This window comes from Ciconia boyciana, chromosome 15 (genome assembly GCF_034638445.1).
Source record: "Ciconia boyciana chromosome 15, ASM3463844v1, whole genome shotgun sequence".
In the NCBI taxonomy this organism is placed as follows: domain Eukaryota; kingdom Metazoa; phylum Chordata; class Aves; order Ciconiiformes; family Ciconiidae; genus Ciconia; species Ciconia boyciana.
The window spans coordinates 8041737-8069550 of NC_132948.1; the positions used below are offsets into that span (position 1 = coordinate 8041737).

Here is a 27814-nt window from a genome sequence, read left to right on the forward strand (position 1 = left end):
AAGAGTCGTGTTGTTTATGGACATCTGTCTGTCTGTGAAGGATAAGCAGAAAATGGCAAGAGAGGTGACAAAGAATGGAGAGCAGAGGGAGACACCAAACACACCCTGAACAAGTTCTCAAAACTTGTTCTCTGAAAAAGCCCTTTTTTGAATGCTTTTGAGAATGTATTACAGAACATGCATGCATTTCATGCAATTAAAATTGTTTTCTATCACACTTTTAGGGTAGTATTCAGTTGCCTAAGCACAGGCATCTTGATCCATGTGAGAGAGCCCTAAGGTGCCTGAGATATCCACATGGTCCTGTGTGATCCACCACACAGTCCTGTGCAAAATCCAGTTACTGAAAATAGAGCCGATGTCTACGTGTGGGCATCTGGATTCCACTCCTAGCCACAAATACTTCATTAAACAATTATTCTCACTATTTTTAAGGAAGCTGAAACCCTAGCTGCAAGTCCTTTCTTATAAATACTAAAACCTGCTAACATTTTCAATATTTAGTGTCACAAACTAAATCTGTGTGATAGCTGAACAACTCCCATTCACAAACTGAAGCATGTTTGGTTTGTCATAGCTAAGCCCAAGCCTCTTGCATCATCCGTTTTTCCCCGACCTGAATTTGTACAACTTAATTCTTCTTCCTCACTGTAGCGCTTTTCACCTGTCTTCATTTGACGTTGTCTTGTTGATTTCAGGCCATTTTTCCAAATTGTCAAATGTATTTTAAATTTTAATAACGTCAAATGTCTCCTAGTCATCTTCCTAGCCTATATTTCCTCTTCACTTTCTCCTGCAGGCCTTTCTCTGCAAAGGGTTCTTCTGTCAACACAGACACATATACAAATAAGCTGTCTCTTCCCATTGAAGGAGAAGGCCTACAGGGATGGATGTGCCAGGGTGACAGTACATCTTTTCAGGTAAGTAATTGAGATTTTTACAAACTAATCTCATTCTGCATCGGAGGAGTGCACGCTCGGAAGCCCTACGAGGTCGCTACAAGAGATCACATACAGGAACTGTCCCTGGGTTCCTGAAGCGTTCGCTGTAATAATACCATTTTCTGCGAAGCCCTTTGCCAAAATCCAGCGGTTCTGCTGCTCCGCGGGCTGGTGTCGTGCTCCCCAGAAGACCCTTTGCTGTCCCGCTGCGAGCGAAGGCACCCCAACCAACCAACTTAGCTCAGCTTTCCTTGTGGATGTCTCCATCCCGTCCACTGCATTTTCTCCTAGGCTGTGATATTCCCCGGGACTGCACCCCGCCGATGGACCGCTCATCAGGCACTGATCCCCGCGGGGACGGGAACCGGCGGTGACACGGGGAGCCGAGCCCCGGCCCTGGCCAGGCTGGAAGGTAGCACCCCCAGAGCGGGGACGGGAAGGGGAGGGAGCCGCTGGCCGCCGGGCCGCGGCCGCCCCGCTGCCTCTGCCCGCCGAGCCGAGCCGAGCCGTGCCGAGCCGAGCCGTGCCGTGCCGTGGCGTGCCGAGCCGAGCCGAGCCGAGCCGAGCCGAGCCGAGCCGAGCAGTGCCGAGCCGAGCCGAGCCGAGCCGAGCCATTCCGGTGCCGCCCGGTGCGGCTGCCGGGCGCCGCCGGAGCTGTCCAGCCGCCCGCGCCTGCCTGCCCGCAGCTCCAGCCATCCCCGCCATGCGAGAGCGATGAGAGCAGCTCCTCCAGACGCAGCCCGGCAATGGAGGATGATTTATTCCAGCTGAGACAGCTGCCGTGAGTAGCACTGACAGGGAGCGGGGATGCGCAGGATTTCTTCTAAACGGGCTGCAGGGATATTGTGAATCCTGGTGATTTTTAAGGGAATTATTTCTAGGAAGTGTCTTAGGCCCCAGGAAGCAGGCCGTTTTCCTTATATAGCTGCCTGGGATCAGCATCCTGGGGGCATGCAGGGATCCATTTGTTATATAAATTCACTCAATTTTTTATTTTTTGCATGAACCTGATGGTGGTAGAAATAAGGAGGGGTGGAATAAAACCGTGGAAGTGCCAGAAGATTTTTTTGAGAGGAAACATTACTATTGCATTTGCAAGGTGGATTGCATCTGTAAATAACGTTGCGCTAGGGAAGGCATCTTCCTCGGCTTCCTCCTTCATGCCGCGAACTGATTGCAGATCAGAACCTTTTTTGCAAAGGTGTGTTTGCAGTCAGTAAAATCAATATTTGCTAACTGTATGTTTTGGAGAAGCAAACATTGCTGCACAAGGAAAATGCTGTTATTTCTGAGGAACTCCTTGCTGTTGGGATGTGGTTGCTGGATCTGTGCAAAGGTGATAAAAGCATTGCTGCCTTTTAACACCAGTATTTCCTTTCCTTTTCATGAATGCAAAATGTTTCCTTTAAAAACAAGTGCATTTCTCCTAATGCTCCATTATCAGGTGCTTTGAAACATATTCCTATTTATAAATCATTGACTCTGCAAGGCAGGGAATAAATGCTTAAAGTTGATTTTAAATATTAATGAGCTCATGTCAATGACAGAGCAAACTGTCCCATAACATTTCTAATAAGTTGTGAAAATGGACATGAACTCCAGTTATTTTCAAATACTTAGTTTGGACGCATTCAGCTTGTCAGTAAAAAGCATAAGGCATGATTTCATTAAGCCATTTTTTCCTTTTTTTTTTTTTTTAAAAAAGCAAAACACAGAAAAATGTTCTAAAGTACCTTTCCATGTAGGTGTAATTAGACTTATTTGGTGCTGTGAGACCTTGCAAACAAATGCAGCTCTTTGAGATGTCTCAGCTGTGAAGAGTTTTGCAAGTGTGGAACAGTAAATATCACTGTGTGGTTTTTTCTTCATTTGTGTCAATTTGTTTCATAGGTTCCTAAGTGATTAACATATTTTTTTTATTTCCTGTGATGAGGAATGTGGCCAGATAGCTCTCTAGTCAGACTGCCATTTAAGTATTTACCATTTTCAGATCAGTCACTGCCTTTGTATAGCATCTGGAACCATCATCTCCAAAATGGCCAGTTCTGAAAGTCTACTTCAACAGATATTACAAAATAAGAAACAGTAATACAGGGGGTTTGTGATCAGGTACTTTAAAGTCAGAAAGGTTTTTATTGGCATGTTTATTTTGCCCATGGTATACTAGAACACTGAACAGTTACCAGCATAGGTTGTATGAATGATTTTCATGGCGTAATGGCACTTTAGACCGCCTGAAATCTGGGGAAAAGTCCATATACTTCAGTGAACTTTGCACCAGGCTTTGAGACTGCTGAAGTTATTGTAATAGTCCTCCTCTAAAAAAACACAAATTTAAAAGTTTACTTCCTGTGGAGTTAAACCAGGTGCTTGTAAAGCTGTTGCAAATAAGATACGAATGGTACTTTGATATTAATTGCCCTTTGTAATAAAAATGTCATCTCATAGGCATACGAATTTCAGTGGTTTTTGTGCTGAGAGTATGTATTTTGTAGGTCATATGAGGATTATATCTTCAGTGACAATTTTAACGCAAGAGTAATAATTACTTGTGTTTGTCCTATAGGGTCAGCAAAAGGAAATTCAAACCAAGATAGTTGTACTGAGGTTAAAAAAACAATCAGATTAAGAGAATTTAAAATTTAGTTTCTCAATGGAACTAAATATGAACCTGAATTCAGACGAGTTTCATTGTTTTGTTTGTCTTTTCTTGTAACTGAGTGAAGGATCCTCTACATACATACGCCAAATCAGAATGTGAGATAAACCCTGGTTTCACTGCAGTGAATGTAGTTTCCTTGTTCATTTCAAAGAGGCCTGGGGTTTTGTTCTGTGTTCTTATGTTTAAGATCTTCAAATGTTGTCTTAGAAAACAGAATTTGTGACTCTGTTGTTTGTCTGCCAAGACAGAAAGGCCAGATAAAAGCTTTCCGTTTCCTGCTGCAGATGAGAGCATTACTAAAGTAGTCCAAGGAATATTTGTCCCATACAGATCTTGGAATGCCCTGTTTACCTGAAAAAATCATCCCAAAACATCTCAACAGCCTGCAAAGCAGGCTGTCCTAAAGATGAGTGATAACCTCACAAAACGGTCACTGTACTTCTCTCTCTCTAGGATACTGCCAGTATATCATTAGTGAATATGTGCAATTCCCCAGATGGGATGTGGTCAGGGAAATAATATATATGCCAGGACTGTGAGAAAAAAAAAATGTTTTGTATCCCTCTACTTTATGTTTCTACCACAGTGAAATCTTAAGGTGGACTGAATGGCTGGTCGTGGCCAGGACTCCCCTCTTTGTAAAACACCCCATGGGTGACTGAGATGTTCATTCCGCCATCCTCTTATCCCCCATTGCACCAAAATCCATTTACAGGAGTTGTGTAGATTGCCCATCACTTTGCCCTTATATTAAGTATTGATTGTGTCATCAGCACTTGTAAGAGAAAATAAGAGTTGAGGTCTTGCCAAATATGAAAAATCTTTTGGATCACCTTTAGAAATGTCATACATGCATGTCAGTTTGCTGCAGCTGCAGTTGGCAAGGATGCAGATAGTTTAGTTTTGCTAACCCTTAAACCAGGGGATTAAACTGAAGTTCAAGAGACTCTTTGCTAATCTTTATGGTAGAATTAAAATGTTCAGGTATTGGAAGTCAGAAGAGGTAGTAGCAAGACTAATTTAATCTATTTCCAAAAAACTACTTAACTGAAGTCCAAGAAATTGCCAGTTGCCAAGGTGAAAAAGTTACACTGATGTTGCAGGTGAAATGAAGGAATCTTGAGGAATCTGTTACATTAAATATGGTAGATCTGTTTCAAGATCTTTGTTTGGTCACAGCAAACTCAATTGATGGAAAATGGACCTCCCCTATATACATGAAGTGTTGCACAAAATCACTCTAACCAAAACGTCAAAGTTGTGTCAATTTAACAAAGCGCTCTTTTCATGTCTTATTCTCTCCATGGCCTTGCTGCAGAGGTTAGACAATTATCTCTCAGCTAGTGCCAGAAATGATGTAAGATACAGGCAGCTGTGAGCATGACACTCATGTGGCAATCATCATCTCATATGCCAGGGCTGTCACTGGCAGGGAGGTACACTCTTCAGTCTTGACTTGAACTTAATGAAAAAAGAAGTATCCTTTGATTCACTTTCTTATTCTGTCCCACCTCATTACTGAAGAGATTCAAAAAATGCACAGATGAACCAAGTACTGGAAATCAAATAGTTTCTTAAAATACAGGTGTTTAATTAATTACATAATATTACAGACTTCTGTTTAAGACAAGAGACGAAAGCAATCATATTTGTAGTCACAGAATCATCACCATAATGGAACAAAATCAGTCAATTCACTGAATTATCTTATGAATCCTACTTGGACTAAGCAAAGTTAAAAAATCTGACAAATTTCAGGAGTTCTGCTTCTCTTAAGACACAAATCACTCTTATGAAAACAATGTGGAAAATTGAATTTGGGTTCTTCCTACAAGGACAAAGCACTTGAAATTCAATGACACAGCTATGTCTAATTCGCAATAAAAGTCTAGGCACACAAAACATGGTTATTGTTAAATATGTATCATTTAATCATATTTTTATAACCTGTATGTTTTTATAACTTTATAAGTTAGCACGATAACATCCTTTTTGTACAAAAATGATGATTATATCACATAGCAATGTACCTCTGCAGTTTTTCCAAAGCCAGTAGCAAACAACAGGATACCATTTGTAAAAGCAGATACAAATAAAAGTCACAGCATTCTCTGTGAATGTGAAATGGAGGCAGGAGGGTGGGGAAAAACCTGGCTGCTGTTTGACTAAATAGGGCTTCAAGACTAACCAAGCACAGCTTCGACCTGGAAAAAACCCACCAAAGTATTAATCCTTGTTTCTGTATTCTTAGGGTGGTCAAGTTTCGCCGCACTGGGGAAAGTTCAAGGTCAGATGAGGATGTCATTTCAGGAGAACATGAAATTCAGATTGAGGGTGTTCGGACAGAGCTAGAGCCTATTGAGCTAGAGGATGGAGCAGCAGTGCCAAAAGAATTTGCCAACCCAACTGATGGTGAGTAGGCTTCTTGTTTTCCTGTAAGGAGAAAGGTATGGCCTCTTCATTTCAGTCATGTTGCAACTAGGCTGAATACATTGGGTTTAGAGAAGTTAAAGATCCCCTGATAAAAGAAGGAAACAATAACACAGGCAAATTATGTTACACTTGAAAATCATGATTTAGCTACTTTGTTCTCTGAGGGATGCTTTACATGTTTGTTTTTATATTACCAGTAGTAGACCATTTTAAGGAGTTGTGTATCCAGTTATCACCACCTATTTCATACAGGAGGTTTGACTTAGTTTCCTTTAGAACTGATCAGTGCTCCTAAAACATCGCCAATTTTACTGGAGCAGTTACACGTGGCTCACCTTCAAGGCTGAGCACGAAGCCTCTGCAGTGTTCCTGTCTCCTCCTTGCCTGGAGGACAAGAGGGACAGAATGAATGTACATCCCAGCCTCTGCTTTCTGCCTAGCAGAGAAGTGCTGACTGCCCTGAAGGCAACACCAATTGAGAAGATAGAAGTGTTGTTTTTGTCTTAGCACAAGGCATACTAAAATTTTGTAGGATGACTATTTTCCCAGGGACTTACTTATTAACATATTGATGCAATAGGAAGCCAGAATACCATGGAGTGAGCTCAGTGAGTTTCTCAAAAGACTCAGTGCATCGGTGCAAGTCTGCAGATATATGTAGAATTTCAGCTGGCACATCGCCCAAAAAAGTGCAAGTGATGCAACAATCCAATCTGCTGAGCTTCAGCGCCATCACATCAAATGCCTGGGTTGAAGTCACAAACTGAGGTCTTATGACATCTCTGCTTGATTTTATCAGTGAGATTTTGTTTGGTTTCATTTTGGTTTCTGGTTTTGTCTTTTGCTTTGAGAGGATGTCCAACTCTTAGCTAGATAAAGCTTTGCTGTGGCGAATGTACTTTTTAAACTGCTGGAAGTGTTAAAACTTTGAGACTTTAATTGATTTAAACAACTTGAATATCAAAATGTATTTCTGTTGTATATTTCATTTTGCACTTGAGCAAAGGAATTTGAGATATCTCAGCTTCTTCAGATAGAACAAAATAATGAGGTCATGACAATGTGTGGGAAACAAGAACCATCAGCATTTTTAACAAAAGTAGGTTTTAAGATATATGTCTTGGACAAATTCTTCATTCAAATAATTGTAGTTTGACTCTCCATGCAATAAAATATTCTTCTGCACTTTCCGTCACTTGCATAGTATTGCTATGTGCTGTTGATCAGCTCATATACTTCTCACCAGAGGAAGCTGCAATTCAGTGGCTGGTGGAGTCAGTCCCAGGAGTAATAGGCTGAACATGTGGTGGAGTCATTGGTGCTACACTGATTTACTTCTATGTGAATAAAATATTCGAGGAATATTTAGAATTATTTTGTCTTTAGGACAATTCCTGAAGAACATAGAGATTTTCCTGAGTAGGAACTGTAAAAAAGCTAAGTAGCTATCTGTTACATATTTTAGATCTCAGTATATTACCCAGTTAATAAGTAATTGCATTGACAGAAAATGCTGTCTCAAGGGATGGCTCTTACTAGGAAAGGAACACACTTCCGCACTAGAATTGTTTTCTTTCCAGATACTTTCATGGTGGAAGATGCGGTGGAAGCCATTGGATTTGGAAAGTTCCAGTGGAAGCTGTCTGTTATTACTGGATTAGCATGGGCAAGTAATTGTTATCAAGGTCAATTGCATGATCATCAGTTAGAGAATCTCAGTGATTTCAAATACTGTAGCCATTCTCTGTCGACAAAAAGTCTCCAAACAGATAATTGTACAGTAAAGAAGGAATTTTACTGGAAATTCTGAAATGACAGCTGAACTCAAACTTGTTATGTGGGGGTAATGAATAACATTGATTTCTCTGTCTCTGAAGTCTCTTATAAATCAGGGTTTGAAAAATCATTTTAATTGTCTACTTCAAATGCTTGTTTCAAATGGAAAGGGTACTAGGCTATTCCTACAGAAGCAGATCTCAGTTTTCATGCAGTGATTTTACCACATTCATCCCATTATCTACAATGTCTGTTTTCTGTATTAGTCAGTATTATTGTGATCTCAGTTTCAGGTGAACAGCAACCCAGTACTTCTAGTTTTAACCTTGATATCAAGAACAGGAAGACAGGCTTTGTTTTCACTTTTCTGCTGTTTCTGAAGCACTATATGTTACATCTACTGTGGGATATTTTAGGGTAATGATATCTGGAGCCTGTATTTACCAGCTATTGTCTATGTATGAGGTTACAATATGCCATGGTTTAGATCCTAAATCAGTAGTGGAATTTGGTCTACAGATGATCTATCAATACATTTGATACAAATCCAGAAATAGTGTATAAGGGAGAAAGGGAGTACATTACAAGGTAATAAACAGTTCTGACTGAATCTGTGTGTAAAGGAGTTGAAAGCTCATCCCTGTAATATGCAATATGGAAGTGAATGAACCTGGATGACTGACCAGACAAGCCTCCTTGAAATCACCCACCGATAATTTTTGATTTGGCTCTTTGAATCCTCTCTGCCAGTGTTACTAAACATTATGACAATCAAAAATTAGTTTAAAAGTGCACCTGTTGCTTTTTTCTCTGCTCTGTGTACATCCACCGTACCTTGCAAACATAGCTGTTTTGTTTCACCTACAGAGTGGGAATGGCACCAGGAGAAACGAGGTTAATTTCAAGAAGGTATATTATTGATGGCTATGTCAATCTAATTTTCAGGCAGTTATTTATTTGTGTTTCTTTTTTACCCTTCTAGATGGCAGATGCTATGGAAATGATGATTTTAAGTATCCTAGCTCCTCAGCTTCATTGTGAGTGGCGATTACCAAGCTGGCAGGTTGCATTGCTCACATCGGTAGGAAAAATAACTGACAGCTCCTGTATTCTGTAAGGTTTTTCCACTCATTGTTATTCAGACATTATGCTTTATGTCCCAAAGTTAAATCTGGTCATGGCCTTTGCAGATTGCCTTTGGCTCGGAAGAATATATGAGTCTTTTTTTAAAAGCCAGAGCTTGAAGAAATGAAACTCAGTGAGAACTGAGGAAATTTTGCAAGTTGCAGGTTCACAGTTTCATGTAATTTTCAGGAAATTATATTAATTGACTCAGAATCATCCTAAAATTCAAACCATTTGATTAATTGAAAAAAAGGATGGGTAAATTTTTACTTTCTTGAAAATCTTTCTCTCCCACCACATTTAAACTCGCTTGTACATAGACAGACTGGGAGCCGTGAGAGAGAGCAAGCAATCGCTTTTTGAGGTGGATCGTCCAGTGATCTTTGCAAGAAGACCTCTTATAATACCACCTCTAAGTATGGTGCTGTGATGTTGGAAACACGCAATGCCTTTAGGGATAAGAAAACTAGTTTTGGGACCCTTCTCTCAGCATATACCACTGTTGTATGGCATGCACTTAAACTCCTACCTTTCTTTTCCTTTAGCTTTTGATGCCATTTGTGTTGTTGTGTAAATTGGTCAAAATGCTCAGCAGATTTAAATCAGTTAAGGTCATGTCCTTTCCCATACCTGAATGCAGCCAGCCCATCTGAAGGAGGGTCTTGTTCCTTCTTTCAGCACAATTTTATTATTGGTGAGCAAAATCAGAAGGAGAAGGGGTCAGTGGACATGAGACAAAAGCTTTGACAAACAGAACTGCTTCTTACCCCACTTGTTGCTTGAATATGCACTTCTTTCTCAGACAAAATTCCTATGGTTTTAATGCGCTGATGAGGGAAACATGCTTCGGTTTTGCCATTACCTTCATCGAGCAGGATTTCGTTTCTCTCTCCATCTACAGAATAAACTATGCTTTTTGGTGTCACCTGTGAAAAGGGTACAATATACTTTCTTTGACACTTCAGTCTTTTTTCAGACTTTTCTAAAGTTGTAAGATCTAATTTTGTCTCCATTCAAATCTGAGACAACCTGCTGAGAATGGCAATAGCAGACTGGAGGTGAGCTGGCTGAGAAGTACTGCATCAGCGCTGGGCTCCTAGAACAGCTCTATCTTGCAGACCTCAAGCAACACTGATCAGCTTTTAGCCATGAATATGTCCATTGGAACTGGAGAACTCAGCATCTTCCAGGGCTGGACTCACAATGTGTATAATAACAGAGTGCACATTCTAGTGTCAGACTGGTTTGTCACTGGATGGATCTTTTAATTGCAAAGCTGACTCGAGGGGTGCCTTGTTGCTTCCCCTCTCCAACCCGGGGACTTGCTCCTGTCTCCACTTGCCTGTCCCCTCAGTAATGCTAATGAAACTCTCAGTGGGGCCTTGCTGTGAAGCAGATGAAAGATTTTTTTGTGGGTTATGAAAACGCTTCAGCAAAAAAAAACCAACCCAGAAACAAGACAATGATTCCCCTTTAGTGGCAAATTGTGTTCTCCAGTAATTTCTTATAATTCATTTTCTTCCAGTTATCAAAAGCTCAAAAATATTCAGCACTGGTCTAATTCAGTAATTCACAAATTAGCGGGTAAGATAAGAGTGAGGTGATGACAAGTAGCCTGGCAGAGATTTGGTTTATTTGTGTTTAGATTCCTGACCTCAACAAAAGCAAGGCAACTACTGAAAATGGGCCCACCACTGGAAGAAGCTGCCAGACCTTGGCTTGAACAGTCTGCTGACACTCATCCCCATTCCTGGGCAATAGCAAATTCCCTTTCAAGTCAATGGAAGGGAAGTTAGGCTAATGCTGAGTGACTTCTGAAAAATCCCACTGTATGAATAATTATCTTTAATAGTCTCTACTGCAAAGGAACTATACCCAGAACACCTGGACGTTTTGCTCTATTGTTAGACCTGAAATTTTCTAGTTTCACTGTGAAGTTGTGTTCTCTTGCTGTCATATGGAAATTTTCACTTGTCTTCTTGTTAAGGGGAAGATTTTTTTCTGGTGTTTCACAGGTGGTGTTTGTGGGAATGATGTCCAGCTCCACCCTCTGGGGAAACATTTCAGACCAGTATGGGAGAAAAACAGTAAGTCTTCAGCTCCTACTAGAATATATTCTAATATTTCTACAGTGTGGGTGTTTCAGTGCATGATGTTCACAAATGTCATAGTCCACATGTATGAAGCAGAATTAAGCAGAGCCAGAATTGGAGTTTGAAGCTCTACTTTACATTTTGTTACTTTGTGTCACAGCAGAGACTTTCTTTCCCTTGTACTTGTTTGTTAAATACAGGGCCTAAAAATCAGCGTGTTGTGGACACTCTATTATGGGATCCTCAGTGGTTTTGCACCAGTGTATAGCTGGATCTTGGTGCTGAGGGGCCTGGTGGGCTTTGGGATTGGAGGAGTGCCTCAGTCGTAAGTAAATATTCACAAGTCCAAACTTTCTCTTTTCTATTTATTTTTTAAAAAATGCTTGTGTCAAATTGAAGACATGCCTGTGTTCAGTTGTCCCAAACCCATTTTTTTCTAAGTATTTTGGAACTAATATATTAAACTCTGAGAAGGCTTTGAAGATACCTAATACATCACTGAGGTGAATCAGATTTACAATGACTTCTACATGAACAAGCTGGGTTCCTAAATATAATATGTTATATGCCTTAAGTCCTTTTAAGCTTCTTTCATTCCCTCAGGTAAACCATGGTGAAAATGAGAAGCCCAAAGAGCCCACCTAGAATTGGGTAAAACAGAACAGACAGCATTTTGTAGCTGTGCCTAAACACTGCATTGCTAGATTGTATTGGCAGAGTCCATAAGGGACAACATGGTCTTGTTGCAAGATAGGTCGTGACCTAAACACTGGCATTTAGAGGTAGAGCTGAGCCCTGACTCCTGGTTGTAAAACTGCAGATTATTGTTCAGTCAGAGCCTGAACTTTCACGTCTGAGCCTGAGTTGGAATTCCAAAACCACACAGCCCAAACCTGGAGCACTGAGGATATCTTGATGGCTCAGACACATTTCTAATAAGAAGGTAGCATCAGGATATTTCTCTATTCCTGTGTCATTCCATTCACTGAAGAGAGGGATCTCTAAATTTTCCGCCTGGAATAAATAATTCTGCTCTAGGCTTTTAATTATAAATGTAAAGGGAACAGTAGCCATTCTCTCTCTGTGTAGTCTTTTATCCTTATTAATAATTGATATTTTGCCCCATGGAGGTGCTATTTCGGAGTAGTTAGAGTCTAACTTTGATTGATGGCTCATAGACTTCTTCACAAGGCAAGTCAATATACTGTCTTTTCTATTGCCATTCCCAGATAAAAGATTCAGAGCTGAGATGGAACATCACAGTACTATTAATTTTCTTTTCCTGCTTTCCTGCCCAGCTTTAGAAGCTGCACAAAAGCGTAACGTGTATGTAAAACAGGAAAGTCCTTAGCCTGCTGTGTATTGACCAACGGTGAGGCAGTTTCTGCCGTGCCGTTCCAACCGAGCACGACTGGAATGAGGCAGGAGAACAACAAAGACAAAGCATCAGAGTTAATAATGCCTTGTACTGCAAACACATATTAACGATGTTCCACAGAGCCCCAGTGGAACAGCTACAGCACAGCTAGTGCCATTTTACAGAGGGGTGGATAATGCACAAAGACTACGTGACTTAATGAGAGACAGAGAAGAGACGGTTACAGAACTCAGAGTGGATTCCATTGCTGCTGAGTCTGTTTCTTGTTCTAACTATAATAGTGATTCCTTTGACAGAGGAGTAAATATGTAGGAAGCAGGAAAAGTAGCTTGTTTCTAATATCCGTAAGTAGGCTATGTAACTTTGGATATGAGTGGCTGAATTTCAGTGGAATGACATGAGTATCTTTATAATAGTCTATGCTATAATGGGTATGAGAGAGAGATCTTTATGAAAGGTGCTATTAAAAAGAAAGCATCCAGCAATAATAAATTAACTGACTATAGCAGACATCCCTCTATCTATACATGTTTAGGAGCTGCCCCTGAGAAGCTGTGGCCTCCTCTGGGAATTTTCTGTGAGATATTATCTAACGCTGAGTATGACTATTCATTCACAGTGCCAACATCCAGACTTGCAAAGATATGGAGTATTCTCTTTAAAAAACAGTTCTGTACAGCATTAATCAGCTCCTGTTTTCTGCTGCGATATATAGGAGACTGCTCTACATTTCATTACGTGATTTTACTTCCTTCTCCTCTTAATCACTGATTTAATATAATATTTTGTGCAACTTTGTACTTCGATGAACTGAGTTCTGGGAAGCTACTCAGAGATCAATCCACCATTTGTCAAGTTAGTAGGAGTTTTGTCACAAACATCAAAGAAAGCTTAAGGAGTTTAGAGGCAGAAACAGGGTGAGTCAATGGAATGCAAACAGAGTAGGAGCAAAGAACGACGAGTCTTACCAGACAGTTTGAAGAAGACTAGAGAGCCTTGACTGGCTGCTGGCCCATGCGTTCATCCTCAGGAAATACTCACAGAGAAGCTGTACCATTACTCTTTGGCACAGTCATGAAACAAAGACTCTGCAGAGTTAGATGATTTCTTTTTGAAGTCCCACAATAAAAGAATGCAAATTATTTTATACCAGTAACAGGATCAGACCTTGAAAGTATTCACCTCTTGGAGAAGTGAAATCTGGTAGAGTAGACTGATGTGAAATTCTCTGAGCCAGTTGTAAAGCCCTGATGAAATACTTTACCCAGCAAGAGTTTGTGTTGAATGCTGATGGACCACACTGAAAATAACAAGCCTAATGCCTGTCCCAGACCAGAGCAGGGTTGTGAAAACATATGCATCAAGAACTGCTACATTTAGCTAACAGCTATAGGGTTACTAAATCACACGAGCAGAGCAAATTCTGCCCTCCATTGCAATGATGAACTAAAGGGGTTTTGTTCTGATGTAGAAAGGGGAGTCTGAACCAGTGCCCACAGTCTTGCTGACTCTGAGGGCTAGGAAGAGTTTTGCATTACTACTGTGGGTTTGGCAATTTTAATAAAAGGCAAACAAAATGTTTGAACCTCTCTCGTTGTGCTAACGTGGCATTTTTCTCAATGTGCTAACATGACATTTTTCTCAATGTTCACTCTCTACAGGGTAACCTTATATGCTGAATTCCTTCCAATGAAAGCCAGAGCAAAATGCATTTTATTAATAGAGGTGAGCAGTGTAGCTATGCATACTGGTCCCTAGAGGGACAAATTCTGCTGTTGGTTACATCCATTTAATCCTACTGACTAGAAATCTCACACATAGCTGCAGTCAAATCTTGATTGTCCCAATTAGTGTGGAGCTGAGGTTACCCCCATACAGTAGTCCAAAAGCAGCATAAAGCATTCATGTAACACTCCACTCTTTTTGTTGAGTCTGCCTTTTTGCAAATTAACTTGCATCCAGTGCTGCATAAGTTACTGCTGTTAGCGCAAGGGGGGGCATTTGGGTGTCACCTAGTTTCATGGTGAAATTAATCTCCAACTCAGTAATGGATAGAGGAGAATGGACTGTTCAGCAAATGCAGGGCTAAATTCAGCTCCTCATATTTGATCCAAATGTATCAAAGTCACAGAGAGCAGAATTTTTCCCTATAAATACTTTAAGGCAAAATTTGCAGCCCTTTAATGGATGGTTGAAGGGTCAGAGAACAGTACTATTACTTGTCTGCATCAGTCAGTTTGGAAGGAGCATCCCTGTGGAAAACCTCACCAAATTGAAACAGCTTCTTAATGCAACACCGCTCATCTAAGATATCTGCTGGCTAGTCCTACCTTCAGTTGATTAATCTTTCATAAATAGAGTTCAGTAGATGAATTACTCCTTTCTGTGTCACTTTTGTTCTGCCACAGTTTGGCTGCCTCTGAGCAACCCTGGGTTAGAAATACATTCTGAGTGTTAAATAATGAGCTAAGTGGATTCACAATCTAAAGGAGAATAATCCTGCCTGGGTAGGATATTTCCTACCCATGGGCAAGAGGGTGCCAGCTCCATTATTTGCTAAGAAGATATCCGTTCCTTCGTTCATCTACAGGCCTAACTCTGTGGCTTTGGTAGCTTGGTTTTGTAAGGCAAACAAATACCATAAATCTCATGGTGGTAGCTGGGAATAATACTCATAGACAGATACATTAATAGCCATTTTGCTTAAGAAACACCATGTGATGAGTCTATTCCTTATGAGAAGCTACCTACAGTTAAACATGAGTGTCTAGAGAAAGTCGATACTAGGTTTTGAGAAATGAGCATTTTAGCTTCTGCAACATTTAAACAAATCCCCTTAAAATGTCTGGACTCTATTTCCATACAGTGGTGCATATTTGAAATGTCTCTGGCATTTCTCTCTCCAGCTGTCCCTAGAGAGCACATCTTGGAATGTTACAAAGAAGGAGGCCTTAAGAGCATTCTTATTCTCATTTGTGACTATTTCTTTTCCCTTTGGCAGGTCTTTTGGGCCATTGGGACTGTGTTTGAAGTCCTTCTAGCAGTGTTGGTGATGCCTACTCTTGGCTGGCGGTGGCTTCTCATTCTTTCTGCCCTCCCACTTCTGCTCTTCGCTGTCCTATGTTTTGTAGGTATTCTTTCAAAGACAAATGTATGTTCCATCAGTCTACCACTTCTCTACCTGATTCTGTAACCTGACTGAAGGAAATCGTGACAGTTTTGAGCTCTCTGTTGGTGTCTTCTTTGAAACTTCTGAAATAATGACAAAAATGCTGTTGTTTCAACAGGGTGCTAGTAAAAACATTCCAGTGAGAGCTGTGTTTATGTGACTGTAATTGCTGGAGGACAATGGTGGGCTGGAATTTTGTGAAACCAAATCAGGCCTGGAAATCTCTCCAGTTTAATGACTTCACTTCAACTAAGCTCAGTGGAATCAACATTTTGTTAAAAGCTGTTGCTATTTCCCTGATTGCTCTTTAGATTTCTAAATTATTTTGTCAAAATCATAACTTTTATAATTACTGTCCACTTAAAAAATCCACCCAAATCAGGGGTAAAATCTGCATAGTGCAGGTCAGATTCTAAAATAAGACGTATATGAGTTAAACCTGAGCTTCGGTGCACTCTTAGATAATATATTTGCCGATCACTCAGTCTTCTCAAAGGTATATGTCCTTGTCAGGTTGTTTAGCAGCTTGTATTATTCCTTAGTCACTAACATTGTTTTTGATAAATACCTCCAGTTATACAGGCGCTAACATGCTTGTTTTTAAAAGGAGCTTAAAAATGCAAATTTTGGAATGCCTCGAGCATCTTGTTATCTGCCCTGGATGCTTTGCCTTTCCTACTGAGAAGGTATAACGTAAAGAACCTGCAAAAATGCCTAACATTTCTCAAGGATAAAACCAAAGTAACAGAAGGGAAAGATTTTAGACTGGAGTTCTGACTTTACAGTGAAAGTGGGGTTTTGCAGTTTCTTAAAGCCTAATGAGCAGTTTGACATTTGTCAGAAAGATGGTTCTCTGAACTGGTAAAGATTAGTTCTGTAATCCTTTCTTACGTGAGTAGTCTGCTGGAATCACTGAGATTTCCCACTATAAGCCCACAAAGAATATCCCCAGTTTGTTTATTCCTGTGTTTTTGACATCATTGTGCATGTGCTCTGCTTTGCTCTCTTAGTGGCTGCCAGAAAGTGCCAGGTATGATGTATTATCTGGAAATCAAGAAAAAGCAATTGCCACTTTAAAGCGGATAGCAACGGAAAATGGAGCTCCAATGCCTTTGGGAAAATTAATTATTTCCAGACAGGTATGTACAGGTAACAGACACATTAATAACGTGGGATACAATGAAACTGTGCTACATTCTTATGTATTTTTATAAGCAAATAATCAATGTTAAGTTTAATTTTAATGTCTCAACCAGTAATAAAAAAATGAGAGATGATCATATATGCCTCTTTCACAGTAAGGAAGAGTTAGTTTCTCATTTTTATTTGCATGAAAATCCTGAAAGTGAAAAGGACATTTAAAGTGGGCATTAATGTTATTTAACCTCACTCTAAGACCCTATTATTAAAGAAAAATCAAAACTTGAGGCTACCGAAGAACTCAGATCAGAATTCCCAGATCTGAACTCATGAGACAAGATGGGATTTGACTCTTTAGCTGTACCTCATTTTTAATCTAATCCTGATTTTCTGGAGAGGGAAAGCTGCAAGCTCCTCTTCAGTCCTGATGCATGGAGTAATTCAGGCTGTTACTTCTGAGCTGCATATTACTATATGAATTGCATTGGATTTTTTTTCATTTCAGCTTTATATGGCAAACTTTTCAACACCCCTGTCAACATATAAAGCAGCTCTGCATTTACAGAACAAAGAGCAGACTTTTATAAGAAAAGAAAGTTACAAAGTTAGCTAGCAAGGAAGGACAGCAGAGGGAGACCTGTAGATTTGAACAATAGCAAAATTGTAAAGCTAGGCAGGAGCGTGTTGGTAATGACAGTGTCTTACTAATCAGAGATGGAGGTTTGATTTTCTAAGGTCTGGATCAGTAAGGATTTGAGCTCTTGTGCGTTTCACAAAATGCCTGGCTCAGTCATGGTAATTTTGATGGGCTGTGCAGAACCGTTCTCCAAGTTTTGGATGGTTTTGTTTTCAGGGTGGGGTGGGAAAGTACTTTTCCTTAACCACAAGCTTGTCGGCTGAGCCCTCCACTCTCTCTCTCTCTAAGAACCACGCAGTTTAAAAGGGGTCAGCTTGCAGGAGGGCTGCTTGTAGTTCCTCAGTACCTTACCCTAGATCAGAAGCCCTGAGGGGCTGCTCTAATTTATGGGAGCTGGCTGTGGGCCACATGAATCATATGCCACCTGTGGATTGGCAAAGTTCTGCTCTACCTCTTTCCATCCCCACCTTGTTCTGACAGATCCTCACCTTCCATGTGGAGGAGTAGTGTGCCCTATACACGACCTGTTTTTGATATTGTTATGCTCCTAGAGAATTCCCCTTGGCAGAGGAATTCTTTACTTGGCTCCCAGCTCCAGTGTGGCTCCTACAACCTGAAGAGCCCTCAGCTGAAACCAAACACTCATCCTGGGATATAGTACATAGTACTGTGTATTGTATCATCCTTTGCCACTCTGCATCCTCCAGTCCAGGACCAGTGAGTGCCCTGATGATCTGACTTCCGCTTGTTTTCAACAGGAAGACCGAGGAAAAATGAGGGACCTTTTTACACCTCATTTTAGATGGACCACATTGTTACTCTGGTTTATATGGTAAGAGAAAATATAAATGGCTCAGTGCCAGCACAATTCTAAATGGTTTTTGATGGAGGTATTTTACAGTCTCACTAAAATACAGCAACTTCCTCCTCAAAAAAACCCCAACCTGTATTGATTTGTAATTTATTAAACCACCCAATCACTAGCATGCTCAGTCTAATTGCCCTTTCATTTTCTAAATGCCGATAGGAAATAGCTTTGAGGTAGCACTTAGTGGAAGTCCTCACACAGTGGGTTCAATTTTGATTCATGTTGTTTACTATAGGTTTGACCAGCTGAGACTTCCTCTCTCATTTTCTTCCTTGCAGGTTTTCCAATGCTTTTTCATATTATGGGTTAGTTTTATTAACTACAGAGTTCTTCCAAGCAGGAGATGTCTGCAGCAGTGAGTACTAGTCCATCTTTTCTTTTTAAATATACCCTGTTAAGTGATGGAATATCTTTTATTAGATCACCTTCTGCTGTTAGTTTGGAAAGGACTGTGGCTGCCAGCCTGAATTTTAAGGCATCCACTTAAAGGGTCACTTATTTTAAACATTTTGATAGACTGTTCCTTGTCTCCTGTACAATGCAGAGACATCCTGCAGTGTCTCTGAGCCCAAAATGTAAAACAGCAAGGCAACCTTCAAGGGAGACCTGTTAGAAAAAGTATCTGTTCTTCTCGAGAAAAAAGTGATTGAATAGATGTAAGTTTCCAGATCTGACAGGCCTAATTAGTTCTGAGATAGAAATAACTGCCGCTGCTGTGGAGCTCCCAGGTTCTCAAGTTGTGAAGACCTGCTGAGAAAAAAGATAATGGTGGAAAACCATCGCCCTTTTTGTTGCAGATTTTTGTGAAGGAAAAAAAAAGAGTGCTTTGACTCCATTAAGAAGAGGTTTGAAAAGTTTGATTCCCCAGGGGAGGCATGATTGTATTCAGAACACTTGTAATCAGTGAAAACTGTCTGATAGTTGGAAAGTTATAGAAAGAGGATGGGTAGTATTGGGAGAAGACACAGATCCCAAGCTTGTACAACAGTGTATTAGCTATTTGTGAGGTCTAACTCTGGTTAGCCTCCACAAAGGAGCATGCATGCTTTAAAAATACTTGTTTTCACAAAGACATGGTATTATTCTGTCTTCTCAAAGTATAGATTGGTATCCCAATTTATGCAGGGAGAAACTGAATTATTGGTGTTAATTCTGTTCACTGTCATGAGCCCTGGACTGAAAACTAACTAAGCCTGTACAGCTGATAAGGAAGCATAAGTTTTCATTCTGATAGTGATGGTTGCACAGGTAAGACATCCTGCCACAAATAAGATTATAAACTGTTCAGTTTCAGCTGTATCTTCCAGGTGGAACATACCTGCTGTGCAGCAGGGTCTTTTCAGTACATCCCTTCTATCAATTTCAGCAGTAAGAGTGATAAAGACATAGCAGAAGTAAAGGAAGGTAGGCAGAGAAGAGATTACTTAAAACATATTAAATGTTTGTTTTTTTCTTTTTTCTCCCACAGTATCCAGTAGAAGGAAAGAAGTTAAAGCAAAGTGCAGCCTGACCTGTGAGTATCTGACAGAGGAAGACTACACGGATCTGCTCTGGACAACCCTGTCAGAATTCCCTGGTAAGTGGCAATAAGAAGCACCAGTTCTTCACTGCCGGTGGCTCAGTGTGATTGGAATGAGCTCTGGTACAAGCAATGAAATGGGCTCTTCTGTCTGGCCTAATGCCCATGTATTTCCCGCAGCACTGGAGCTCCTTGCTTGGACTACTTGATATATGCAGTGCACACAGTAGCTGTAGCTCTCCTCTCTGCCCATGTGATCACTACAGATAAAATCACTAGTAATTGCTTTGTGAAGCTATAATGGTCCATCTGACTATGGATTCTATCCAAGCAACATATTAGGCATTCAGAGGAAGAGTAACAATTAAATCAAAGGGGCAGAATCACTTGAACTTTTACCCATAAATGACTTTCCAGAACTATTTTAAAAGGATCGTGGGTGTAGTGAATCAATGGAGAACTTGCTTCCTAAAGCCCTGTGTCCAGCCTCAGTCATGATTTTCAGTCAATTTCAGTGAATTTCAATGAACAGTTTGGCACAGGACAAGCAAGATAGTATGCAATAGCCATTGTTTCTTCAGGTGTAGAAGATGATATCTCAGTATTAATCTGTTTGAAATAATACTGTGAGGCAGTGGTCAAGTTGTTTTCACTGTTCTAGGTTATAGTTTCAGGGACAAATGATCAAAGAGAAGCCATTTAATAGGTGAAAAATTGTAAGTCTATGACTAGTAAATATGCATAGTCCCTACCTAATGGGAGGACTGTCCTGCATAACAGTCCTTCTGGGGAGGATGTCAGTGTACAGTGGACAGAAAAGAGAATGTGTACCCTTGGACTGATGCTATAGCTGAAAGGACTGATTTGATCCTGAGACATGCTAAGGTAGGAGTAAGAAATACTAACAGGGATACCTCTGAATATGACACTGGCAACTCTGATGCTTGAATAATCTCCACACTTGCTGTATGTCTGCTTTTTAAAAGGATCTGGAAAAGTTGCATAAGAGAGAATACTTAACATTGTGAGACTTACAGAGCTTGATCTATTTCCTTTATCAAAGAGCAGGTGAGAAATAATTTGATGGCAGCATGTAAATAACGCAATGGAAAGGAAATACTAAGTTCTGAAGAGCCCTTTAGCAGTAGGAAGATTAGCAGGGAACGATGGTCAGAAGTTGAACAAAAGATATTCCAATGAGACATAAGGCAGGCATTTCTAGCATTCACGTTGGTAACGACTGCAATAATCAGTGGTTAACGTGTCAGACTTGATGGCTCACTCCTAGTCAGCCTGTAGCCCCTGAGTATGTGGGCATGTGGATGTGTGGACCAGTGGGGCTGTGAACATGGAACAAGACTCACCAGCTGGGACACAGAGCTTCTGTTTTCATGTGGCACCAATGGCTGGGGCAATCCATTCTACACCCCTGCCTGATGCCTCTGCCAGCAAAGTATTTTGACGAAAGAGACAACAACATTTCAAATCTAAATAACCCCGTCTATGTTAAAAGCCAGCTGCTGCAGCCTCCACCTTTGATCAATTCCCAACAGTCAACTTGTCTCCTTCTACAGGTGTGTTAGTAACACTATGGATTATTGATCGGATAGGCCGCAAGAAAACCATGGCCCTGTCCTTTTTGGTCTTCTCGTTTTGCAGTCTTCTGCTGTTTCTTTGTGTTGGAAGGTAAGTAAAACACAGTGAACAACTGGTATATCCGATTCATCCATGTTCTCTCTTGATTATGGCAGGAGAACTGGAAGTGGTGGTTTGAAAAGCCATGAGATGTCCATGCTCAACTGGAGAAAGAATTAAGGATGGTGTTAGGTTTTCTCACCAGAGTTTGGAAGGAAACTAAAAGAAGCAGGAGAGGAGAAATCCTTCACTATAATCTTGCAGACAGAACAATCCAAAGGGGAAAATAAGAGCGTATGTCTGAGTAGGAGGTAACCACTGGACAATTTTAAAATCAGATCTGATGTGATGAGCCTCAGTAGCTGGTTCATGTACTGCTCTCTGCCATTCATTACCTGTGTTTCCCCAGGCTGACTGTACCAGAGCAGTGCTTCACAACCAAGCCCAGCCTCTGCCTCGCATTCAGCTGCTCTGACTGCTTCACTTGTCACGGGCTCTTGGTGGTCTAAGTGCTATGGCACAATTACATGAGAAGCAACAGACACAGACTGGCACAACCTCGAAGCTGTATACAGTATGGAGCTTGATGCTGACATTGCAGATACATGGGGCATGACTTTCAAAAGAACTTGGGTTCACATTTTTGTATTGTTCAATATCTGTCCTTCACGCAGATTTTCCAAAGAACAAGTCACTTGGCAGCTCTGCCCTTGAATCTTAACGGTACCAAATTTCCAGCTGAGCTCTGAGAGTCTGCCTCTGACTGCATCTGCCCTTCATGCCACATGCATGCGACAATGTCTGTACCTTGGGGCTGACGAACAAGGAGATGACCTAACAGCCAGAGGAGAGCTCTCTGAATTTAAGCCTTTTCAGGCACTGTACAAAACCTTATGGTACAGAAACCTTGTAATAAGAAAGCTTACAAAGTTGCAAATATCCAGGTGGTACATAGGTTCATGTCTTTTAAACAGGAAAGCTGCACTCTCATTTCCTTCTCATGTGCGCCATTTTTTTGTTAGCACCATTCATAATGTGGAATATATTTTTCTTATTTAGATAAGCTTAGGCATTCGCTGCTTATTTCAATAGGCCACCGCTGTCAGTTGGAATGAATACACTTAGAAAACTGATGTGATTGTGGGAATGCAGATTGTTTGGCATCATTGTTATATTAAAGGTCCAGAAAAAATACAAAGGGTTCATTAAAAAAAAAAAGGAATCGTTCTAACAAATTTAGCATTTTTATTGCACTTGCCTCCAAGTTAAACAAACAGATTGTACAGAACAATCCCAAACACTGCTCTCCTTTTTATTCTCACAGAAATGTTCTTACTGTGCTGCTCTTCATTGCAAGAGCTTTTATTTCAGGAGGATTTCAGGCTGCTTATGTTTACACTCCTGAGGTAAGGAGGTTGTTTTTGTAATGAGAATATTTAAGGGGAGTGAGAACATGGTGGGAAAGTCATTTTTATGACCTCTTCGCAATGGACCTTACCCCAGATATGAGTTGATGATCTCATTGTCATTGTCTAACAGAACTTGCTGTAGTACCACCTATTAATTTCCATTGATTTAGGAGACTGGAGGGAAGAGAACTTCCCACTAGCATTAATGGGCTGATGCTTTGTTCACAGGTTTATCCGACAGCCACACGTGCTTTGGGCCTGGGAACATGCAGTGGAATGGCCAGAGTGGGAGCCCTCATAACCCCGTTCATTGCACAGGTAAAATCCCTTCTCCTTCCGAGACTGAAGGCACAGGAAGGTGATGGAGAACCTGCTTTTCTGCTGTAAGGGCCAAACCAAGGATGATCTCTGCATGATGTGTTGAAGGAGGGTTGTTGTTGCCTGTTCCTTGAGGAGAGTTCAGGCTCATCTCTGAATTTACCTCTTGCTCCAGAGCTCCATATGTTGGGGGATAAATAACCAAGAAGCAGGCTGCTGGATGCATGTAAGGACACCTTGGAAGCCACCACCTGGAGACAGAATTTGTGAGAGGCAGGGACTTTCTGTGCATGGTGCAATGCTACCTTTCTTTTGAGATCCCAGGCTGAGGTTCTGGGGGCAACAAACCTTCAGGGTATGTGAAAAGAGCTAGACAGGGAGGTTGGGGGAGCCAGGCTCTGTAGGGACAGGACTCAGAAGACTATGTCAGAAGCAGTGGCTCTGCAGATGGCTAGATAGAAAACTTGTGGTTTGCTTAAGTCCTGTCTAATACATAAGGGCAGCAGCACCTCGTGGCACTTGTAATCCAGACTGTTTTGTCAGTGTTTAATAGCTACGTATAATCATTGAGGAAATAAAGTATGCACCAGTGCATGTTAAACATTTTTTCTAATACTGTAATTAAAATTTCTACTACTACATTAGTATTTGTATTTCTTTCTGTGATAAGGCTCAGGGGTACTATTTTGTATTTTCTGCCCTTTTTCTGCAGGTGATGTTGGAATCTTCAGTCTATTTAACACTGGTGGTTTACAGTGGATGCTGCCTGCTGGCCGCTGTGGCTTCCTGCTTCTTGCCCATTGAAACAAAAGGTCGTGGCTTACAGGAGTCCAGCCACAGAGAATGGGGACAGGAGATGGTTGGGAGAGGATCTCATTCCCCACGGGTCACCAGGTCAAACTCCGGATCACAGGAATGATGGGACATGAAAACCTGCTGAAAGAATGAATGATATGAGCGAGATCTTTTTCACAACAAATCCAACCCTGAAGTATAGAAAGCTGACCATACCGTCACTGCCAATGTCATGTGTCAAACTGCAGGAACTTTTGGGTTGAACCTAAGCAAATTGTGTCTCTGCTGCTCTTTGCTCACACTCATAAAAACTTTACTTCTGTATTGAGAGGCATTTGATCCAGATATCATTTGCAGTTTAGCAGGAAGGGTTTTTCTTAAGTCTGTTGTGCTTGCATGGTCAGCTATTCAGCTTAAAATGTCCCGTGGCAAGCAAATAGCTAACTGAATGCAACTCAGTATAAGCTGTAATTAAAATAATGTACTCTTGATGCCTAAAAACAAAAGATTAATATTTATTGTGTACCTGGCATAGCACACGGTGGATTCCATACACTACAGAATAGGTTTTATGAATTAGATGCCTGCCTTGCACTTTTTAGCCATCAACAACAACAACAAAATGTGATAATGGCAAATCAACCAATGCTTTACAGTTCCCTTGCTTATTGGTTCTATTCCTTGAGAATTAACAGGCACTGATTGCTTGGAAACGATTTTCTGAATGTTTCTCCCATCCAAGGCAGGTAGTTTGAGTCAGTGAGGAGTGGTATTTGTTGCAGAGATGGAACCTTATATAAGAAATGTAAATCCTGATGGTTTGGAGCAGAATTTGACTTTTCTGACATTGCCAGAATCATTGAGCACTCTGTCTGTTGCTTGGTGAAGACTGCTTCAGCTGTACTGGTGTCTCTGTGTGTGGAGATGCACGCTGTGGTTTTCTGCATGGGTCCAGGTATGTTTCTGCTCAATTTGCCTAAGTATGTTCTCGTGGTGGTGTAGCCAAAACCTTCGATAAAGATGCCTCAGTCTGAACAGCTGCGTGTAGCAGTTTGGATGGAGCTGCTTTCAAGTGTCTCCCAACAGAAGCTGGCCTCCCGACAGCTGGGCAGAACTTTTCGATAGCTGCTGATTGTACATGGACCATAACGTCAAGCTGGTGACAAAGGAATGTAGCTGGCATCATGTCGTAAACGAACAAAAATAATGGGAAGAGCCGAACTGCAATCATCCTTAGATGAGGAACTTCACTCCTTCAGATGTCGCTCCTCGAGGCTGATGAGTCTGCTCTTGTCAGAGAATGTAACAGAGTTCAGGTGAGGGTAAGTCTGTCTTGTTTGTCAGAAATCTGTCACTATGCAGGAAGTCAGATTTCAGAGTCTGGATGTGCAGCGAGGAAATGCATAAGGAAGCTGAGACATGTTTCATCCATGTCTCAGCTATTTTCAGGATTCCAGACTATGGAACACACAACCAAATGTAAGTGAGATGGACTAAATGCTAATCACTAGGCTGTGGGAAGCAATACATTTTTATAGTATGTGTGGTCAGTTGTCTCACGTAAACATAGTTAAGTGTGCAACAAATTTTTGCACAGTAGAATATTTTAAGTATTCTGGGAACCAGGCCCCTTTTCTGTGGGGCAAGAATAGGTCACTGAGTCCAGGTTTGGGTGCAATACAAATGAACACAGTTGGGGTTCAGCTTTCACTTAGGGTTTTACAGCACTGTAGTGCAATATAATGCTTCAAGACATGTTAGGCTGTTTGTTTATAGCACTGAAGGAAAATTAGAAGTGGTTAATTCTTTAAAGAAACTGAGGAAACTCAGACTAATAAAAAAAAGGCCAAAGAGGTTCTTGATATTCTGTGTGTGGGTATCTTCTGCTGAGAAAAGTTAAAGCTTGACAAGGCACCAACGTGTCTGTCCATTCATTTACCAGTCTATGATGGTGACTGCAATGAAAGACTCCAGAAGCGGTTGGTCTAAACAGGCAAACTTTCCTTTTTGCAGTAATACGAAAATGCAGTTCAGCTCACAGGGGATCCCACTTTAGATGTGGCTGATGACATAGATGCTCACTGTCTGTCCCAGTGGCTGTTGCTGTGTGCTGGTTTGGTTATCTCTGTCTCTACTGTCTCTGTACCCTGTGTGCTCAATCTCCAGCAAGCTCAAGTTCCAGTCAATCCCAATAAACAGACAGGGCTCTCACGGCACTGACAACCAGTGCAAATAATTTGTTTTCACCTCCTTCTGTCAGGCAGTAGTTGCATAATTCTCCCTAATGCACTATGCAACTGGGGTAGCTCAGTGCTGCCTCAAAGCAGAGATAGATGGACTTGTTTCCCTTGGACTGTCCCTCTGATGTGCCAGAGATGGACGGGACATTGGCAGTGAGGAAGCAGTTCCTGGATGGGTTTAGGTCAGATATTAGACCACCCATGTGACTAGCGAGCTAGAAAACTTGCTTTGCCTTTGCGTAGTATGGACTGTTCACCCTCTAGTGATGGTTCTGAATACCATCTTCTTCCTCCTGCTGGTTAAGGCACTTGGGAGCATGCCAGTCCACACCTGACGGGAGCACATCCAGATGCTTACATGTCTCTCCCCATGTGGGCTTGCCGTTAGCTGTGTTTACAGTTAGGTGTACGCCCCAAAACTGGATGGCCTCTAGGAGAATTCAGCAGGGGGTAAGCCTGCATTAGAGGTGAGAAAGAATACAAAGTGCATGAAATCCATGGCCTGAAGGAATGCCACCTTACAGCCTAGCTGCTAAGTTTGTTTGTCTGTTATTAAGCGCCTTTAGTTAAAATTCTGCTTTTCCAGCGTTAATGTTCACATATCGCTTCATTTTTTTGAGTCAATATTCAACAGTTTTAAAGGACTGCATTGCAATGGCCTTCAAAGTATGCATTCAGAGAGTTTTAGGTGAAGTATATATCTCTCATAAATTTGCACATATGTATACTTCAGATAAAATATTTCCTAGGTAAAGATTTATAGGTAATGCGAAACCTTTTGATGCTGTTGAGTAGTTCACTTTTAACCTGTGACATTTACAGTATTAAAAAAAAAAAAATTGAAGGCATTTTTGCTTTTCACTTTTTATGAATTCTGCATTGAAAATGTATATAATGATATAAATGCCAAGACTGGTCCTGCTGAGACATCTTCATACTCTGACTCTTTGATTTAGAGACAGTGATGCCTAAAGCATGATCCAAAGCTCACTGAAGTCTCAAAGAATCTCCCATGGACATCCGTGGGCTTTGGATCAGCTGAATAGAGGAAGGCAGGTAGGAGCCTGCCCCAGCTGATCCCACCTCGCTGAAATCAGTAGGAGCCTATTGGGCACTGAAGAAACAGAACTGAAGTTCAGGTTTTGCAGGTCCTTGCATATTATTAATAATGGGAGGATATTTTAGATTGTTCACTGAAAAACTGAAGAACTTTTGGGTTGATACACAATAGCCTATAAATAATCACGAGTCATATTTTGTTAATATGGCAACACCATTGATGTATATAATAAGCTTCCAAAGATTGTTTTACACACTGTCGAGTATTTTTCACTGATGAAGAAATTAATATAGCTAGTTCATTTAAAACAATAAAGTGAGACAATTTTGAATTAAAATTGAGAGCAAACAGAATTGTGGGATTCAGAGATTTGCTAACTGTCCAATATATTAATGTGCAAAGCTGTTGTGGGAAAAATAATTCTCCAAGTGTGCTTTGATGGAATGATTTATTATTCCTAAATGCTTGCCGAAAGAACGTTGAATGTTTTCCTGTGTTTGAATGTACAGTTTCTAAGCTGGATACATTTTAATGTTTAAAACCTTTGTGTATATCAAGCTTGTTGTAAAATACTCCTTTTGTTCCTATGTTACTGATGCAACACTGGATAGTTTAA

At 40.9% G+C, this 27814-nt stretch overlaps 1 protein-coding gene across 1 annotated transcript; it reads left to right on the forward strand.

Moving 5' to 3' along the window:
- The first annotated feature begins 1532 nt into the window (after positions 1-1532).
- On the forward strand, positions 1533-27751 carry SVOP (SV2 related protein). The gene is made up of 16 exons (XM_072879939.1): positions 1533-1722; positions 5855-6015; positions 7617-7702; positions 8795-8893; positions 10953-11024; positions 11231-11355; positions 14070-14133; positions 15410-15535; positions 16588-16716; positions 18113-18186; positions 18501-18577; positions 19691-19798; positions 21316-21427; positions 22701-22782; positions 23014-23103; positions 23816-27751. The coding sequence occupies exons 1-16, from the start codon at positions 1688-1690 to the stop codon at positions 24020-24022; spliced, it is 1647 nt and encodes a 548-aa protein (XP_072736040.1). The 5' UTR covers positions 1533-1687; the 3' UTR covers positions 24023-27751.
- The last annotated feature ends 63 nt before the right edge of the window (positions 27752-27814 follow it).